We start from the raw sequence: 20956 nt of genomic DNA on the forward strand, positions 1-20956 counted from the left end.
TTCTTTGGTAGCCACAATGGAAGATAGTAATATACTCTGGTTGAAAAGACCCTTTCATGACGATCCCATTATCAGTCAAAATCTCATCTCTGTATGGAAAATAAGGTTGCACTTCTTGAGGTAAACTTCATTGCTTTGATGGCTATCCTTGATTGATAGTGATTGAGCTTTTATAAAACAGGATCTGAGGCTGTATGATCTCTAAGCTCATTGAGACATGTGGAAGAAACATTTCTCACTTCCATGACTTCAAAATCAATTTCTCATGCTCTTCAGTCATATTTCTGGGTGATCTGGATAATGTATCGGCAAGATAAAGAAGTTTGCGTTTCATTTAGACAAGATTGAAATTGTACTTCTGCAATCTCAACATCATATGTTGCAGTCTGTCTGGAGCTGAATGCATAGGCTTTTTCATAGTAGTAACTAGAGGTTGGTGGTCTGTTTCAATCTGGATAGGTCTACCATAAATATTATCATGGAACTTTGAACATGCAAACACAGTTGCCAAAAGTACTTTCTCTATCTGAGCATACTGCATTTCAGTTTGGGTTAGAGTTCTGGACGCATAGGCAACAGGTTGACCCTCTTGAAGAATGACTGCACCAAGACCAAATTTCGAAGCATCGAAGGAAAGAGTAACTAACCGATTTGTGAACATCATACTATCTGAGAGTTGGTGAACTGGCAATTCTGTGTTTCAGGACATCCAAATGCTCTTTGGTTGTGGTCCACACATGACCAGGATACATCTTTACATGTCAGCTGGCTAAGCAATGCTGATAGTTGGCTTAAGTCTGGAATGAACTTGCCGAGGTAGTTAACCATGCCAAGAAAGCGTTAAAGGGTTTCAACATTGTCTGGAGCTGGCTGTTTGCTTGGAAGGGTCTGGTCGTAAGCTTGAAATGGTAAACAAATGACAAAACATAAGTAACTTCTTGTAGCCTGAACTTGCACTTCTTAGGATCCAGCTTAAGATTCACTTGAGCTTTTTGTAGAAATTTTTCTATGTTTCTGTCATGCTCAGCTTCACACATTACTTCCTACTAGAATATCCTCTACTATAATGGCAAGTGGGGTACCCAGAAAAAATTTGCTCCATTGCATGCTGAAAGACTTCACTGGTAGAATTTATCCCAAATGGCATTCTCAAAAATCTGTACCTGCCAAACGGAGTACTGAATGTAGTAAGTAGCGAGGATTTCTGGCTGAGCAAATTTGCCAAAATGAACTCACTTTTTCTCTGACTGAAAGAAACTGGCATTTGGTATCAGCAATGCAAATTCATCTATATGCATTGGATGATGTGTTAAGTGCCTTGGACAAATCTCATGGATCCATACATATTCTGATATCATCTGAGCTTTTCTTATGAGCTACCACCATGGAAAATACCCATTCAATTGGGGTTGAAGAACCAACTGGACAAAATTACACCTAGTCGAACCCTTATATCTAACTCTGCTTTGAATCTGTTCTGCATAGCTACTAAACTTTCCAGGCTGGTCTGACATCTGGGTCAAACTTCATGGAGTATACAACTGGAAGCTTACCTAGTTTGTCTTTGAACCAGATCAGCATAGGTATAGAAAATATACTGGGCGAAATTTGAGGAGTGGTCATTTTAAACTAACATGATTAACTTCCTTATTAAATGAAAGCAGTCCCATTTTCAAACCGTCTCTGAGCCCTACTAACAACTGGCTGTACCTTTTTACCACCTAAAATAAGTCGTAGCTTCTCCCAGCAGAGTAACATACTGAGCCTTCCATTTGAATCTCTTCACCACCATAAGCAACAAGCTTTTTGCACTTTGCCAAATCAAGCATCTGAAGTTGTTAATTTTCCTATTCATCACTGATGGGTTTGGTTCCAAGCCCTCTGAACCGAGTCGGCCTACTACCAAGCTCGCGTGCACCAAAAACTCTCGAGCTAAGCTGCTACCCACAATGCTCTTTTCCCAGTTACCTCTGATCTCGTTTGCCACACAGCCATATAGCAGTGTTTCACCGAGCTCTCCATTTTAAATATTGCATTTTTCAAAATTTATAGTATTTTTTGAGGTTTTTTTCCCCTCTGGTTAGTTGTTGTGGTGTTTTATAAACTCTTCTATTCTTGATATCTTATTCAGCTCTACCCACAGGTATCCCTTTTTTGTACCATCGTTGGTAAATGCCCTTTTTACCCTTTTGGTATTCTGAATACTGTTGGTATTTCCTCTCTCTCCTTCCTTTCCTTACTCTGTTTAGTTGTGTTTATTGTGGTATGTCTGAAAAGAAAGGGACTTTGGGGGTTTAAGCATTGCTCCTTCTGCAATGGTGAACTCCCGAATAGTGATTTACAAGAGGAATGTGTATATTATTTGGGGGTTCCACACTTACCTCCCTGTGATATTTGTGCCAGTTTCAGTCAGCGGACACTCAGTGAAAGAAGGAATAAACTAATTCTCAAAGGCCTGGTTCTTCTCCCTTTTCTGAGGCTATTTCTGTGTCTGAAGTCTCAACTCCTCCACCTGTGGCCAAAAAAAGTCCTCGTTCTTACCCCTGTTCATTGGTTGGTGATAGGGGCAAGCCTCATAAGCATAAGGCCCATAAGACTTCCATGGAGCACATGATTGCCTCCTCTGTTCCGACCACCTTGGCTCCGAGCTCTGCTCCAATGGCCCCTACAGAGATTGTCATGACTACCTCTCTTGGCGCAGACTGTTACGGTTCCTACTGTGGTTTCGGCTCTGACCACATTGCCTGTCATTATCTCGGCACAGACGTCCCCCATCTCTGTTCCAAGATCGGTACTGATGACCTCTTGGGAGCCGATAATGACTTCCACTCCAGCTATTGCTTCGGCTCCGAGCTTGCTCACAGCACCGATAACCCCCCCCCCCTTTGCCTGTTTCAAAACTGGAATCCTCGGTGCCAACTTTACTACACCACGGACCCAGTACTCCTCGCCTTTGGATCCGTTTGCTGGACAAGCCCTTAGCCCCTTTTAGGACCAACCTGACTCACCCTCAGGTGTCGGTAAGGTCCACCAGGACCCTGTCTGAGTTGGATGTGGTGCATCTTTGATCAGCTGCTGTGACAGTCAGGGAGATTACAAATTTTCCTAGAACCCACCCCACTCTGGGTTTTTGGTCCATTGCCCCTGTGACTTCCTCGTATTCTCATCCCTTGGACCCTTTGGTTCAGAGGCTCATAGCTCCGATGTCTGTGGGAGGACTCCTTTCCTCGGCGCTGACATTGACCTTGTCTGAGGTTCGGAGGCCCCTTTGGGTGCCTGTTCCTTTGGAACCAGCCCTTCCTCAATCTCATGCTTGGGGGGTGGAAACCTCTTCCATTTATGGCTCTGGTTGTTTTGCTGGCTCTGTCTTCGGATCCGAGGGTGACTCCCTCCCTGGTTTTGCTTGAGGCTCCATCCCCAGGAGAGGGCCACATGGAGCAGGGTTTGACTCTGGTTCAGAGATAGTCTTCCTTGATTCCGGGCTCCCATTTCTCTTCAGGTGGGCCTGCCTTCCGGGTGATGGAGAGGGTGATTGCTTCGGGAAGCAATCCTCCTACGTCCGGCCTCCCCCCCCCCCCCCGCTCCTTCTGAGCTGCAGCTATTACAGGACACCTCCCCAGGACAATGAGAGCACATGCCTCAGGAAACCCATGTACAGGGTAACCCCCTTTAAGTCTTTTTTGGATGCTCCCACTGCAGAACCCCCTTGGAAACAGATGTGTAAGAGGAAATGCATGGACTCCCCCGGAGGAGTCCCTTTCTGAAAATATGGACTATGATGATGTGGAAAGGTCCCCATGGTCACACCCTGACTGTCTCCTTTGGAGACCTCCTGCAAGTTTTGAGGCAGAGGGGTAACTGGAAGCCCTCCAACCCTTCCTTGGAGGAATCTGTATTCCTGCAGGCCTTCTGCTCTCGGCCCTCTACCTCTTGGTTGACCCCTCTGCTGATGAGTTAGTCAAGCTCATTGTGCAGCGGGCATGGAAGAACCCTGATACTGTCGAGGCCATTCCCCAGAGATCAGACAAAATACTCTCCCCTCCAGAGGATCAGCCCCATTGGTCTAGAGACTTGCAAGTAGACGCTGTGGTGGTGGCGGCTGCCATGAAAAAGGACCTTGTGGAGGAAAGTCCTGCTGTCCACTTACCCAATATGAAGTCCCGGAGGTTAGACAACTCGGTGAAAGAAGGAATAAACTAATTCTCAAAGGCCTGGTTCTTCTCCTTTTTCTGAGGCTAGTTTTTGCTTCAGCAGCCTTTGCTGTTAGGTCTCTGAACTTTTTGGCACATTTTACGAGGCTCTAAAGAGATCTAATCACTGAACTCTCTGGAACCCTCGTGAGTCAAGTTGAACTGGGCACGTGATAAAGTTCCTTCCCAACTTGCCACCCTAGAGTCTATTTCCAACTCGTCCATGAGGTTGTTGTCCCACGCAACTGAAGGGTGGCTAGAGCTGCAGGTGCAGGCGTAGTTATGAGACGCCACACCTGGATGCACATTTGTGACCTCGCGGACTCCTTCAAGTCTTCCTTTTTAAACGCCCCTATCGAACAGTCAGCTTTGGTCGGTTCAAAAGTGAAGGGCACATTAGCCAGGTGCGAACAGGATGGAAAAACCTTGTCTGCCATTGGCCTATGTTTTTCCAAGCCTCGGTGCTCCTTTTCCAGGAACCAGAGGAGTAGAAAGATGTGGCACAAAAAATCTCAAGGCCCTTTCCATAGTGCATGTGGTGAGGACTCCCGCAGAGGGGGTTCCAATAATGGAAGATTTCCCTTTCAGGGTAGAGGGGGTCCCCAAAAGCAGGACTCCAGGGATTCTTTCTCTAGACGACCATTTCAGCACTCCTGAACGTTGCACTATTGCTTTCCTCTGGAAGCAGTTGGGGCTCGTTTCTCTGTGCACCAAGCTGCCTGGCACTCTATTACAAACTATCAGTGGGTGCAAAGAATAATTTACAGAGGTTACTACATCCCTCTAATCTCTTATCCAGGACCCCCAAAATCCCTTCCCGATGTTCCACCCAGTCAAAGGGAAGAGGCAGCTTCAGAAATAGCAAAGCCGTGTATAAAACGAGTCATCCAACAAATCCTCCCCAGACCAGTGCGGATCCGGGTTTTACTTGAGATTCTTTTTGGTGCCAAAAAAACTGGGAACTGGAGACCCATTCTGAATCTCAGCCAACTAAACAAGTCAGTAGTTCAGACAAAATTCTGCATGGTCACGATACAATCCATTTTCACATTTCTTCAGGAGGGTGTGTGGATGTGCTCAATAGACCTCCGGGGTGCGTATTACCACATCAAAATGGACAAGCACTCCAGGAGTCTCTTTTGCTTCTGGCTGGGAGCCAATCCTTACCAAATCAGAGCCCTGCCATTCGGTCTCTTGACGGCCCCCAGAGTGTTCACGAAATGCTTAGCTGTGGTGACAGCTCATCTGAGACTTCAGGGATTCCAGGTGTTTCAGTATCTAGACTATTGGCTCCTCTTCGCCCCCACTAAGCACCTACTGGTCAGGGCCATCCACTGCACTCTAGCACTAGCGGAGTTCCTAGGCATCACCATAAAAAAATCCAGCCTTCATCCCACCCAGCATTTGGAATTGATGGGGACAGTATTCAACACTCAAACAAGCCAAGTCTCTCTCCCTCTTCATAGACTTCAGATATTAAAGTTACAAGTGATACTCTGTTGAAGGAAGGTGTCTGTAAGGGAAGTTCTACAGGCTTTTGGGTCTATGGCGGCAGCCATCCTAATTGTTCCCCTAGACAGACTGCATATGCGACTACTATAATGGCTCCTTTTATCCCAGTGGGTATCCAGTTCCAGACTCTCCAACACCACGGTGACCATGGATGCTTCCCTGATAGGGTGGGGTGGGGGGTGGGGCACTTTCAGGGAAAGATGGTCAAAGGCACGTGGTCCAGCCTAGAGGTCAACTTGCATATCAATGACCTTGAGTTAAGAGTGGTGCTGTTAGCATTGCAGGCACTTCATCCGTTCCTTCCATCGGGAATGATTGCAGTCCAGTCAGGCAATATGTCTGTCATCTGGTACATAAACAGGGAGGGACCAAATTCTACCCCCTATGCCACTAGGCCATGAGAATTTGGCATTGGGTGATACAACCACTTTCTAATCGCAATGCATATCACAGGAAGCTCCAATGTTATAGGTTCATACTAGGCTATCTGCCCTAGGGCATTTATATGCCTAGCCAGAGTGTTTGGCTTTCACCACCCATTTTAAATGAATTTTGCTATGCCCTTTTTCGAGGTTAGTATACTGTGCCTCTGTCTAACAGTGACACAGAAGTGATACCCGGGGTAAACCTATGATCTCCCATCCACTCGTCAAGATTCCTCTTGAAGAGAGTCAATGAGGGACTCTGCCTAACCTGGACTGGGATTTTATTCCAGAGTGAAGGGAGCCTCTGGGTTATGAATCTGTCTCTCCAGCATGTCCTATTTATTTCAGTGCTGAGGTTCAAGTCTCTCTAGCGCGTAGCTCAATGGGATTTGGATTTTCTGAGGTGCAGCATGTCCATTAATTCCGGGTTGGACATGGCTTTATACGTCAGGCACAGATCGCCTCTGAGCAGGCGGTATGCCACTGAGTAGAGCTGGAGTTTCTTTAACCAGGCAGCATATGGCATCTGTTTGAGCCCTTTGATCCACTTGGTGAGGTACTTTTGGGGTCTTTCCAGTTGCTGCACGTGTCTGGTAAGGTACATCCCAAAAGGGGCATTGTACTCCATTACGGGCCTGATGAGGGATGAGTAAAGAAGCACGATGACCTCCCCTGATCTAGATGTGAATCCCTTCATGATTAGGTGGGCTATATAAAATGTTTTTCTAACCACTTTGGCCACGTTGTTGTCAAATGAGAGCTTGCTATCAACTTGGGTCCCCAGGTCCCCAATTACTTCTGTACTTAATGGATTACCACCTATGTGGTAATTTGTGGGCATTTGTTTTTGCCAAAGGGGATGACTATACACTTTTTGGCGTTTAGCTTGAGGCCATGGCTCTGGCACCAGTTGTCTGTTTCTATGAGGCCCTTTTGTAGGATGCTTGTGTCGGCTGGAGAGTCTATTATGGTGCCCAGTTTGCAGTCCTCTGTGAACTTGGTCAGCCACAGTCCTTCCGTGTTGGCCTGTACCTCCGAGAAATAAATATATACCGAACAAGAGAGGTCCCAGGACTGAGCCAGTTTGCAACACATCTAGTGACATAGGGATTTATATTTAAGCTGGTGAGCTTATCTATAATGCCCGAGTGGGGTATTGTATCGAAGGCTTTTGCGATGTCTAGGTAGGCTGTGTGGACCACCTTCCCCCTCGTCAATGGCCTTTGTGACTGTTTCAAAGAAATCAACCAGGTTTAAGAGGCAGGATCTGCCCTTAACAAAGCCGAACTGGGTAGGATCCAGTGTCTGTAGGTCCCCAATATATTTATTTATGAAGTCCATGATGATCCTTTCCGTAGCTTTGCAGACCAAGCTAGTCAGGCTTATGGGGTAATAGTTTCCAGGATCTGTTGAGGCACCACCTTTGTGGAGAGGGACCACTGTTGCTGTATGCCACTCTTTGGGTACATATCCTGTAGTAAGGCTGAGATTGAACAGTAGTTTTATATTTGGGTTTAGCTCTTCTTGGAGTTCATGTAGGACGCAGGACACCGTCTGGTCCCATTGATGCTGTGTTTTTTGCTTTGGAGAGGGCGGCTCTTACCTGAGCATCTGAGATGTCAGAGGGGCAGCACTCTGCTGGGATATTTGCCCTTTTAGTGGGGGGGGGGAGAAGTTTGCTCTGAACCTGTCAGCTAGGATGTTGGCAATGTCTGTGGGTTTGGTGTATTTTTTGTCGTTTTGGACTAATTCTGAGCATATCTGGGAATTACCACCCAGGTTCCTAACATAACTAAAGAAAGCCTTGTGATTATCCTTAGTGTTCTGTGCAATTTTTCTCTTGAAGTTGGCCTTAGACGATTTTATGAGTGCCCGTAGTTTTTTGCTAATACTGATCAGAGATGCCCTCCCTTTTTGAGATTTTTTTCTATCATGTAGTAGCTTCCTCCTCCTATTATATAGTTTGTTTATGGCTGGGGTCCACCAGACAGGACGTATGCCTTTTGAGGATTTGGGTCTTGGTTTTATTTGGGATTGCATGATCCATGCATTCCTGAAGGTGTTCATAGAATGCATTTATAAAGGATTCTGCGGTCTGGGCCGTATTTTCCACAGGTCCGGGGGCTTTGAAGGATTCCACCTCTGTTTTGAGGAGTGTGAAATTTGCTTTAGAGAAGTTTTTCACTGTGGTTTTCTGGGCAGGGGGTGGGGTCGGGATGTGAATATCCAGTGAGATTAGTTTATGGTCTGATCTTACCAGTGAGGGATACACTTCTGGTCTGGAGCATAGAGTCCCCATGTTGGTGATGATCAGGTCCAGTATGTTTTTCCCTCTTGTGGGAGTGTTAACAAGTTGTTCCATAGCATTTGAGTTTATAAATTCTAGGAACCTTTGGGCAAGGGTGTTGGAGCTAGAGTTGTGCTCCCAGTCTATGTTTGGGTAGTTGAAGTCGCCCAATATAATGGTGTTTGGAGAGACCTTCATATTTGCCAGTGTTCTCAGGAAGGCCGAGTGGGGTTCCTGGGTTTGGGAGGGTGGTCTGTAGCAGGCTATAAACTGGAAGGCAGTTTTACCCACTGTTAGTTGCACATGGATAGTCTCTGATGCTTCGTGCTGTGCCACCAACCTGGAGGTGTGGGTATCTTTGACGAATATTGATACTCCCCCTCCTTTTGTGGTTCGGTCCAAGTTTTGGGGCCGAAAAGCATGGCATGAGGTATAACCTGGTAGTGCTGGGGTGCTCCCGGGAGCCTTGAACCAGGTTTCTGTTACTGCACAGATATCTGTGTTCTCCATGCTATGGAGAGTTTCGAGTGCATGCATCTTGAGGTTTAGACTTCTGGCGTTGAGTAGCATTACTCTTAGTTTGTTATCCCTTGTGATACCTATGGAGGTGGGTTTGTCTTTTGAGCCTTGCCTAAAAAAGGCACTATGGGGGTAGCAAGAGCCTTTGCCAATATCTGAAAGCCCAGGGGTGACAGGTGCAAACCGTCCCTAGCGAAGCATCGTTGCTTGTCGAGCATGTCATCCCAGGCTGACAGGCATTGGATCCCCTTTGAATGACACCAGTACTTAAGCCAATTGTTGAAATTGATCATCTTGTCTTCATATTGTGGCATGATTCTTGGTGAGGACTTGTGGACAGACTGAGCAGATGCATCCTCCGTCCACACGAGTGGTCTCTCAACCCGAACGTGACGGCAGAAATCTTCAGCTGTTGGGGCCAGCCTTGCTGCGATCTTTTCGCTTCCCCCTCAAACAAAAAATGCAGCAGCTACTTTGCCCTCTTTCCCCCAGACACCAAGAGATGCTTTGACTCACAATTGGCCGCAGGTCTCCTCTATGCTTATCCTCTGATACCTCTACTTCTAAGGAAAACTATTTGGTTGAGATGCAAAGTAATCCTCATTGCCCTTTTCTGGCCTCAAGTGTGGTTTCCTTTCCTCCGACCTCGCATGTTGCAACCTCCTTGGATGCTGGACACTCGTCAGGATCTAATATCTCACCTGCAAGGGCTGACTCCCCAAAATCTATCCCCTCTTAAGCTGACAGCTTAGCTTCTCCACTTCCGCTAGTTGCCAGACAGGAAACCCTCTCCTCATCTGCCTGAGATATTATTCTGGCCTCCTGTAGTAATATCCTTAATAGGATAACTTCTTCAAAAGATACAAATCGGCTACAAAGTAACAGGTTTTTTTTTTTTTTTTTTTTTAAAGGCCGGTGCCTAGTATCCTGTGATAGCAACGGCCAATCCATTTACCCAAAAAGTATATATATAAAGCACTTGTAGATCAATTTTAAGTGTCAACTAGCCATTTAAAATATTTAGTTAAAATTAAGAAACCACTATTCAAAAAGCATAACTGTTTAAATAGAACTTAATATGAGTAATAAGTCACTAATAAATACGAATTGACTCGTATGTAAGCACCCATGAAAGTAACTCTTACGTAACGAGCATTAAATCAAGTGAGTACTGCCTAAAATAAATTAGTACATACAAGTACAGATTTTGGACTCAGCCTGAAATCAACAATGTATTGATGTAAATAAATAAACATCAGTATTTCTATATTAATGTATGTTAACTAGCTATGGCATATTTTTTGAAACATATGTTTTGTTAGTATAAATTACATCAGCTCATGAGAACAATTGGTTCATCGCCTGAGACTTTTTAGTTTCAATAAACAAGAGATGTTACAGTTGTCATTCAAGCCAGGATGGGTAAAAGCATCCAAGGCTAACTGCCATTCTAATTCACGTACCTCAAGAAGTAAAGAGTTAGGACCTCCCCTAATTTCTGGCATTAGTTGGTCAATGGCTTGGAAGTAGAATGTCCTAGAAAATGGACAATACGTTCTCATTTCTTTAGATGGGAATGTTCCTGTATGCTTTTCCACACTTTCACCTGATATCCCAGGTCATTCTGAAGATTCAGAATTACTCTCCATAGATTATTGTGGTGACTGCCTTCTTTTGGAAATGGCCAAGGACAATTATCCAAACTTTCTGACAGACTGAACCTAGTCATTCAAGACAGGTTGTTACACCCCATCTTGAAAAAAACATTTGAATTGCCTAGATAGTTTTTATACCCAAAAGTATGGACATCAGGGATTAAAGGAGGCAAATGAGGCAAATGAATCTGCTACTCGGAAACTGTACATTAGCAAATGGAAAAGATGTTCTAGTTTTGTGCCAAATTGAGCCAAATCTCTTTAAGGCATTCTGGTTTTACAGTATTTGTGAGAGGAGTTGTCCCCTTTCAAGGTTTATTGATCTGCAATTTTCAGCATGTCTGTGCATGTATCCCCTTCTTTCTTTGCATTCCCAAGTCAAGCTGTTTTAAAAAGGGGTTCTGAATATATCTGTAGAAAACAGATGACTCCTCCTTGAACTTAAATTTTTCCAAAACATATTTAACTCCTGTTCCATTTGAACCAGCTCTCATGGTGTGTCAACCTTATCTGAGAAGGAGGGTAGAAGGGCAGTTCTTCAAGGAAGGGAGTGGTGGCTAAATGGGAGTTTTATTTTGAAGGGGTCTCCCAGTTGAAGATGAAGGGTACTTCGTAGATAATAGTACAATACTGCTGGAAAGTTTAGGGTCATGCTGAGGAAAGATGGGAATAATGTTTTAAATGGAAGACCTCAACATCAGAACCTCAAGTTAAGGGCAGTATGTTATGAGCAAATCAAATGGGCTTATCTTGGCTTCTTTTGTGCCTTTAACGGTAAGCAGTTATCCAGTGTTAGTACAGGCACAGTGACCCAAAAATATCCCGGAGACCAGCTGGTATATAGAGTATTATCCCATGTAAACTTTTTAATATTGTAGTAAACTCAGTATTACTGATGTATTTAAATGTGGTAGTCATGACAAAACTTGGAATATCACTGCAGCTATTAGGTAGCAAACTGACAGCAGTTAAAGCTGATGGTTTTCTGTATTACAAATTCTTTTAAGTGATGTTGCTTTTCAAACGCATTTAGTGTTCAGACAGCTGCAGCTCTTAAGAAGTTATAATGTACAAAAAGTGGCAACTGTTTTTCTGTTACCGATAAATGCAGCAGCATTCTGGAGAAAAGGACATTACTCCTCTAGCACTGTGGTAGGAGCTGAAAGTGAAATAATTCTCCAACTGCTTTAAATTGGCAAGTATTAGTTGCTTACAACAGTGTTAACTACAGCTTAATGTCTTGGTCTTAAACCATCTCTGGTTAAAATGTAGCTCACTGTATTGCCACTGAACAAAATAGGTATAAGCTTGAATCTCAGGTGAGACTCTGAGAGGAGTGACCACTAGACCTTTTTCAAATAACTTTTTAATGAATATTTTCTCACATAAAATACAAGTAGAGAGATGAACAAGATGCAACTGTGGTATAGATGAATGTTACAGAATGTTTAACATGAAGTTATTCAATAGATGATACACACTTTGCTAAAATACATTCAAAATAGCTAGGATTTCAGTATTGGATAAACACAAGGAAATGGTTGTTAGTCGTGTTAATATTTTAACACTTCAGTTGTACATTATAGTGACAAATGAGAGCATATTTAGAAGTATAACACCAACCTACACAAATAAATCTGTCTACTCTACTAAACATTATATACATATTTACAAAAAATTGTCGCCTTGGATAATGCTGTTACTACTCCCAACTAAGAGATTTGTTTACCATCTTTCTTTTTAGCATTTGTCTTGCAATTTATGATAATATCAATTAATGTTTTGCAGTAATTCTGATAATATGTTTGGTTCTTCTGACTTTTTGTATAAAGTTTCAGTATATGTTTTTGGCCATGCTTTTGTATTCTGACCAGGTTAGTCTTGATCTTTCTATCCAGTTCTTTTCTATGTAAAAAATTATATACTGCCTTCTGTTGGTTTCTTGCTGTTACTTACATTTACATGCATGTATACCACAGTATACTTAACTTTATTGTGACCAACTAGTCTTATTACTGTATTGCACTTGTTTGTCTTTCGGCTTTTCCCGGTTACGAGTAGTCACAGCGGAACTCCAGTCTGTTAATGATTGGCAGTGGATTTTTATGGTGCAGAGTTGCCAGCCCGATGCCCAACCTTCAAGAAGGCACACCCATTCACACACGCACCCACCTGGATGTCTTTAAACGTCACTCGACCGCGGGGAGGACATGCAGACTCCACACAGAAGGCGCTCCAGCCTAGAATCGAACGGGAGAACCTCTTGCTGTGAGGGTACAATGCTAACCACTGCACCACAACTGCTCTTATTACTGTATTGTACTAAGTACAATAAATACACTGAGACAAACTGCTTCAGTTAATACGCATTTACTATTACATTTTCTTTTCAGATCTACAAGCATGCAACACAGATGCTGTCAGCTCTCTATGGCAAATTCCCAAAGCTTGTTTATACACACTCCTATTTATACCAAAAAGTTTGATATTTTTAGCTAGTCTGATGTATTAGTCTTCCTTTGTATAACACTTTTCTTTGTTCTTCTAATTTATGATTTCTCCTTGATTCTTTCAAGTTCAGTGGTCCGAGGAAACTGTTATCTGAAGTGTTCCAACACCATCTGAAACTTGATGTTCCAACTTTATCTTGCTTGATGTTACATCTCGTTACTTCATTGATGTCCTTTCAGCTGCCATCTGCGCAGTTATTTTTTTACAGACTTTGTTTCTCAATAACATACTCCTTTACATGGATGCCAATATATAATTAAGCTATATATGCTTGCCAGCACACTTAATATTTTTCTGCATTTTATACTATTCCTAAATTAACCCTTTATATTTCATATCATTTTTGCAGCTTTTTATTCAAGCTAATAATTATGCTAGCAAGTTTTGAAAAGACCGTGTATATACTAAATAAAGCAGTACTATTATTCTTTCACTATGCAAGATTTTAATAAGGTGCATAGTGTTATGTGATTAAACATATTATTATCGCTTTTGAATATATGCGGTACTGCTGTCTCCCATGACAAAGTGAATTTTGAATAGCCTGATGTCTCTGAGAGTAATCTCGGTGAGCACCAGAGTTTATAAACTGTTTTGCAGCTCCAGAAGATGTGGAGGATATCTGCCTCTTTATTTGGACAGAAGGGAAAGTAAGGTGACTTCGATGGATTGAATTTGTTTAGGTGCACAGGTGTATGGTATGCATTATTAAAAATCATGATCTGGGTGTATATTCATTTTTTTATATGGTGTTAGTTTCGTAGTATTTCTAATAGCTGATTCCTTCAGATTATCTGTTATGGTATTACCTTTTCCTTCCCAAAACTTTGAAAAAAGTATTGTGTTTTGATATTTACACTAGACCTTTTTCTGACATCCTAGTGCTAAGTTTCTAATTGGCAAGTACAAAATGTTTAGTAGTTTGAATAGAAGACACTTTTGCTATGTTTTTCACTTATTTCAATAATCTTTCAAAAGTAATAGAGGAGATTCATCCAACCTGTATCCTTACAAGTGCAAAACAAGACAGAAGTATGTCAGACTTCCTAAAGAAACTTGGTAAGTTTTTTTCTGTTAGCCTTCCACTACATTTTTAAAATTCCACCTTTTTATATGGTTCATTTCGGCTTGGAGTATCTCAAAAAAATGAGTGTAGTTACCTATTTATAGCCAAGCCTCAATAACAAATGTTTTCAGTGCTTAATGTTTACATATGTGGTCTAGAAGCTAATTTTGTGGAACAAGTACAGAACTTCCTTTTAAATGCAACTAAATTAAATGTAAGAAAATGTATCTACTGATTTTGCTTCTGGTTTAAAGATTGAAAGTCACCCTTGCTGTTAAGGCATTTTACCAAGGAAACATCTGGTCGTTACTATTTTATTCTTACATGTTTATTTAGTTTGCTAACGAGCCTTACTTGTAAATAATGAAAGTGTAGTGATATGTATTTTCCTAAGATAGTGATTATACAAAGCTACTTTGCTTTGAATGCAAAATATGCTAGCTATCATTTTTATGGAGGCCTCTGAATAAATAAGAACACTAGTGCTTGAGCTGTGCATGTACCTAAGTGGACAAGTGGAGATAGACAGTATAGGGAGTTTGGCTGATGAATGTTTGGATAGGCACATCTGTGATAGTGCTATAGGTGTTCTGCTAGACTGTGGTGGTGAAGCAAGAGCTGACCCTTTAATATGAAGCAGTTATTTTTTCCAGTCATTCTGATGAGCATTACCTTTGTGTATTGACCAGATGGATGAGATTGTGTATACAAGCGGTGGACATTTGTACACCAGGTTTCTGGGCTTATTCTATGATAAAGTGAGGAACTTGATAAACTAGGAGTATCTCTGTCTACAGCTGATGCTGTTTGTCAGCTTGAGTCAGTCAACTTAAGGTAAAAGAGAGTCTCTCATTATCCACTGTGGGGCAAAGTGGGTGCTATTACTTTGGAAGGAGAAGCTATGAACATCTGGTGTACATGCTACTGCCTACTCGGGTTTGTACTTTTGGAGCTTAATACTATAATGGCTTCAGGAGTATTCCACTCTTTTCTGTTTTAATTGGTCTCCAAACACCTTCCTGCTTCATTTAGCATTTTTTTGATTAGTCTTTCTTTTCGATTTGTGTTGTGTTGCTTCTTTTATTTATGTAATTGTTTTATTTTATTCCATTTGAACTTCCAAACATGGTTACTGCATAAGCATATATAAAACTGAGGCGGGAGTGGTTTGGATGCCTAGTAAGGATGGCCTCTGGGTGTTTCTTGTAGGAAGTATATACAACCAATAACAGAAGGCCTTATGGCACGTCCAGGACATCTGAAATAAAATACATTTCATAGGTTGTCTGAGAATATCTGAAGATTCCACAGGATGGTCTGAGACTGATGCAGAAGATCTGGAGGTCAGACATTTCATGATCAGCTTGTTGTCACAATGCCCATTACCAGGAGAAATGGTGTAGGAAATGGCTGTATGCATTCTTGCTTAAGGAAGATGATTTACCAGTCAATGATTGTTTTAACTTACATTTCAGACTGCGTCCGGAATATTTGTTAAAGGTGTGTGGTCAGCACGGCTGCCTAAGTAGTAAATGCCCTCCTTTACTTCTTGCAGTTCTTAGTTTAACTTGTTCAAGAAACTGTTGATCTTTTCAGTTTTTCACGTACCTGTTTTTGAGACGTCACTTGATTTACCAGCATTTATCTTTGGTACCCCTCTGACAACTAGTTCTCCTTCCCAGCCACTCTGCTGACATATTCATTCTCTCTGGGGTGAGACCTATGGCTTATGGCCCATTCCTTCAGCTAGGGGTAAGGATTCATCATGTTGGGAGTGGTATTTTGACCCCTGTAGAGAAACTGGGAGCTTTTGAACAAATAAAGCTGACATTGTTGGTGGAGGGTGAGTTGTCTTTGTGGTAATACTGTTTCATCTCTTTGAAACTGTTTCTTATACAAAAAAAAAAAAACGTAAGATTGTTCAGAATTCTAGATCACTTTGTAGTAACAGGATTTTAGGGGCTTCCTGAAGGTATTAAATTAACATCTTTCTCTCCACCCTTCAAATGATCATCATATTTATCACTGCTGCAGTAGCCTTGGCTGTGAGTTTTATATTCTGCCAGGGATATAACAGCTGGCCAACTTCCAAAGCTTCAGGGCAACTTCCACATGCCCGAACTGTCAAGCAGCTTGAGCTGAATAAAAGGCAAGTTTGGGTGCAAAGCCCTTCAAAGTTTTACTGCTGCTGTAGAGTATGTTCCTTTGAGGATCAATGGTCAGCTTGTGCTTTTTTTTGGCAAAATCCTTGAATTGATGAAACAGAAGGGAGTATGGTCCACAAATACGTCTTGCCCGGAAGAATCCATATTCCTGGAGGTTTTTGAATCTGGCTCCTGTACCACTTGGGTTGTACTCCTGATGCCCTCATTGATTTGGTGGCTCAGAGAGAGCCTGGAAGGAACCTGACATAGCAGAGCCCCTACCAAAGAAACTTGACAAGATCTTGGCAGCTCCTGAAGATAAGTCACAGTAACATTCCCTAGGTAGATGCTGTGGTCATAGCAGCAACCATAAGAAAAGAACTCTCCAAAGGGAGTACTTCTGTTCATCCCCCTAAACATGAATCTAGGGCACCAGACAGGTGTGGAAAATGGATTTGTGCATCAGTGACTTTTTCTTAGAGCTCTGAACTACCTGGCTCATGTTGCACATTTCCAGAGGGAATAAACTAAGGAACTTACAAATCTGAAGTAGGAAGACTTCATTCGTCTGCAACCTGTGGGTATCGGATCCGACCTCGGATCCGAGCCGTCACCAAAGCTTAGGCTCCGAGCTCCTAGCTCCTCCCTCTTACCCATAACCCCTTGCCAAGCCCTGACTGACCCCAGATTTCGTTTGCCGCTTTTCAAGTAGCGGCAGTTCTTGAGCTCCTGGCGTTTTTGGTGACAGATAAGTTTGTCTGACAAAAAAAAAAAAGTTTAAAATTCTCTATTTTGTTACTTTATATTATTAGTGTTGATTGTGTTAGGCTTTCCTCTCTCTTTTTATTTAATATTTCACGGGTTTTGCGTAGTTTGGTGTGTGTGTTGTTTTAGGCCTTCAGGGTTTATAATGTCTGAAGCCCATAAGGCTGTTTTCTCTAAATGTACCGAGTGTGGCCATAAGCTGTCCCCAGCGGATGGCCACACTCGGTCATCTTGGGGTTGAACACCTGTCATCTGGTTGTACCATTTGTGCAGGGTTCAACCCCGGCTTTGAGGCGGAGGTGAAGCTGGTGCTGGCGGGACTTTTACCTCCAGATACCGCTTGACTTCTGCCCTTCTACTCAGCAACCTGTTGCTGTGGGCTCTCCCTCCGGCTGGGACTCAACCTCCCTCTAAGTTGCGGAGGAGAGTCCTCTAGGGAGAGAGAGAAGGAGGCACAGGAGAGGCACCACAAGCGGAGGCGAAACTTCCAGTTGGCTCCTCCATCTAGCGGGCCTCCCTGTGCCTTCCTCCTCCTCGGCTCCACTCCCTCGGTTCTCTCCTGGGCCCGAGGAGGAGGCTAGCCCTTCTCTGAGGTCTCCAGGCGGCTCTCTAGGTCCGCTTGGTGGCCTCCACCAGGTCAACTTTTCCATGAGTGAAGCTGATACGGACGGATGATGAGGAAATTCATCCAGGCCCAAATGCAAATGGGAGTGCTCTAGCCCCCCATCCGGGAGGGCTTGACCCTTTTCACCCCTTTGGCTCCTTCTCCGACCCATACCACGGGTTGGAGCTGTCGGCGCCGGGCAGACTTGGATCCGGGGTGGGTCGGATCCGATAGGTCGGCGCACCTCGGATCCGTCCCATCCCTTGAGTGCTTGGTGCCGGACCCGACCTCGAGCCGAGGACCGAGCCTCGGATCCGAGGGAGCTGGTGTGTCTTGGCTCCGTCCAGGTCGGAGCACACCGGTCTCTCGGATCCGGCGGTTTCGGCTCGATTCGATCCGTCGTCTGATCCGAGTGGGGTCGGCTCTTGGGGTTTGAAGCTGGCTCCCCTCGGCCTTGACGTAGTGGAAAGGGCACTGTTGAAGACGTCCGGACCCCGGTCCCTGCCACGGCTCCATCCCGCACTCCCTTGCAGTTGGGCCAGGCCCCTGGCCGGTCCCAGGGACAGCCCGCCTCGATGTCCCAAGTGGTTCCCTTGGAACATCCAACTGCGGAAGAGTACTCCTCGGACAGCCCCCCCGATGAAGTACCTCGGGCGCAAGTGCAAAGGAGGCACATGGACTCCCCAGTCAGTTACCGAAGACACAGATTTGGATGAAGGAAGGCTCCCCAAGGTCACCCTGAAGGCGTCTCATTTGGAGACATTATGGAGATGTTAAGGATCAGGGGGGGGTGGTCTGCCCCCAAGGCTTCCTCGGACGAGTCTGTGTTCTTGGAGGCATTCGAGGTGGGCCATCTACCTCTTGGGTGTCCCCTCCTGCTGACCCTCTGGTGGATCTTATATCCATCAGGCGTGGAAGGATCCGGACACCGTTGAGCCTGTACCAGCGTCCTGACCGCATCCTTTCCCCTCGGCGGACCGCACTCACTGGAGCAAGGGCCCCCAGTAGATGCCATGATGATGGCTGCAGCCACGAGGGAATTGGCCCAGGAGGGTCCCTCTATGCATCCTCCGGGCAAGGAGTCCCGCTCGATGGATCGCATTGGGAAGCGAGTTTTCAGTTCAGCAACCTTCTCTTTGAGAGCGCTGAACTACATGGCACATGTCATTAGGATGCAGCGGGATCTGATTAAAGAATACGCTGCATCTCCCCCAGAGTCCATGTCGAGTGAGGATAAACAAGTATACTCCACCCGAATGGCCACTCTCAGATCAGTTTCCAATACATCTATGCGGCTGCTTTCTCACGCTACTGAGGGGGCCGCGGGAGCCGGCGGAGCAGGCCTAGCCATGAGCCCCCAGGCCAGGCTCCCCCACTGTGATTGTGCAGAGCCCTTCAAGGCGACCTTGCCGAATGCCTTGATGGTTCTGCCTTGTTTGGCAAGACTGTTAGCGAAACATTAGTCCAGAGCGGGCCGAGTCCGCTTCTCAGCTCCCCAGAGGTCCTTCTCTAAGAACCAAAAGGGACAGAAGATGTGGTTCTGGAAATCGCAGCAGTCCCAACCTGCTCCGGATAACCAGTCCTTCCATGGCAGAGGAGGACGGGGAGGTCGCCGTCCTAGAGGCAGGGGGGCTCCTAGCAACTTTGGGTCCAGAGAACCCTTCTCTGATAGACCCACGCAGCAGCCCTGAAGGGTTGCCCGGCTGTCCGTCTCTGGAGGCAGTCGGGGCGTTTTTCGAGGCACCTGACTTGGGAGTCCATTACAACAGACCGTTGGGTGCTTCGTGTGATATCCAGAGGTTATTCAATTCCCCTATACAAGGTTCCCAGATCTCGCAGCCTCCCAGATGTTCCACCCGACCAAGGGGGCAAGGGGAGGCGGCTGTAATCGAACAGCTGCTAGGAAAAAGAGCTATCCAGCGTCCCCTAGATCAAACCGGATTAGGGTTTTACTCCAGGTTCTTTTTGGTGCCAAGAAAGCGGGGACCTAAGACCAATCTTAGACCTTTCCCAGCTGAACCTGTCAGTAACCAAGCAAAAGTTCGGATGGTCACCCTCCAATCTATACTTCCTCTTGAGGAGAACGACTGGATGTGCTCCATTGACCTCAGGGCGTGTACTACCACATTCGCATGGACAGGCGATCCAGGAGGTTTCTTCGCTTCCGGCTGGGAGCCAGTCATTATCAGTTCAGGGTCCTCCCTTTGGTCTCACCTCAGCCCCCAGGGTGTTCACCAAGGTGCTAGCGGTGGTAGCGGCCCACCTGAGGCTCCAGGGATTACAGGTCTTTCCATACCTGGACGACTGGCTCCTGACTGCATCATCAAGGCATCTTCTGTGCTCAGCCAGGGACTACTTTCTTCAACTAGCCCCAAGGCTGGGCATCACGATCAACTGGGAGAAATCTTTACTGCACCCCACACAAGCTATAGATTTCATAGGAGGAAGACTAAACACCAGATCAATGCGAGCCTTCCTCACTCCAGACAGAATTGCCAACCTGAAGTGTCATGTGGCAGTGGTCCTGCAACCATCTCCAACTGCAGCTTCGGTCCTGAGGGCCCTAGGTTCTATGGCGGCAGCTATTCCGCTTCTCATTCATGCTACGCATGCGGGTTCTTCAATGGACCCTTCAGGTTCAGTGGTCCCCTCTTTGTTCCTCTCTCAACACTCCGATTGCGGTCAGCAAGGCGTGCAGGGACTCCCTTCTTTGGTGGCTTCTTTCTCCGGACCTTTTGCTGCATTTCCCGAGCCACAGTGACCACGGACGCTTCTTGCCTCGGGTGGGGGGGGCATTCTGCGGGAAAGATTGTCCAAGGCACGTGGAATCCCACAGAGACGTCATTCCATATAAATGTCCTGGAAATGAGGGCGGTGCTCCTAGCGTTGCAAGCACTTCACCACGTTCTTCCTTCAGGGACTATTGCGATTCAGACAGACAACATGTCGGTAGTCTGGTATATCAACAAACAGGAGGAACCAGGTCTTACCCCTTTGTCGAGAGGCCATGAGAGTCTGGGAATGGGCAATTTCCACCAAAAGCATTCCGGGAAAGTCCAACATCCTTGCGGACAAGCTCAGTCGCACAATTCTTTCTCCTCACGAGTGGTCTCTCAATCCTCAAGTAGCGAAGAAGATTTTTGCCGTTTGGGGGCAACCCTGTTGCGATCTTTTGCCTCTCCTCAAGCGCCAAATGAGACAATTTCTTCGCTCTGCTTCCCCACCAGGGAATTCAGATGCTCTGGTGCATGCTTGGCCTCCCGGTCTCCTTTATGCCT

At 45.0% G+C, this 20956-nt stretch overlaps 1 protein-coding gene across 1 annotated transcript in view; it reads left to right on the plus strand.

The window, feature by feature from the left end:
* MSH5 (mutS homolog 5) overlaps window positions 1-20956 on the plus strand; it is a 2353005-nt gene that overhangs the window by 62862 nt on the left and 2269187 nt on the right. Inside the window, exon 4 of the mRNA XM_044083236.1 lies at window positions 14078-14162. Coding sequence (XP_043939171.1) covers window positions 14078-14162 — 85 coding nt within the window. The remainder of the gene's footprint in view (window positions 1-14077; window positions 14163-20956) is intronic.

Source organism: Protopterus annectens, chromosome 9.part0, assembly GCF_019279795.1.
Source record: "Protopterus annectens isolate FY-2018-M chromosome 9.part0, PAN1.0, whole genome shotgun sequence".
NCBI classification, from domain to species: Eukaryota; Metazoa; Chordata; order Ceratodontiformes; family Protopteridae; genus Protopterus; species Protopterus annectens.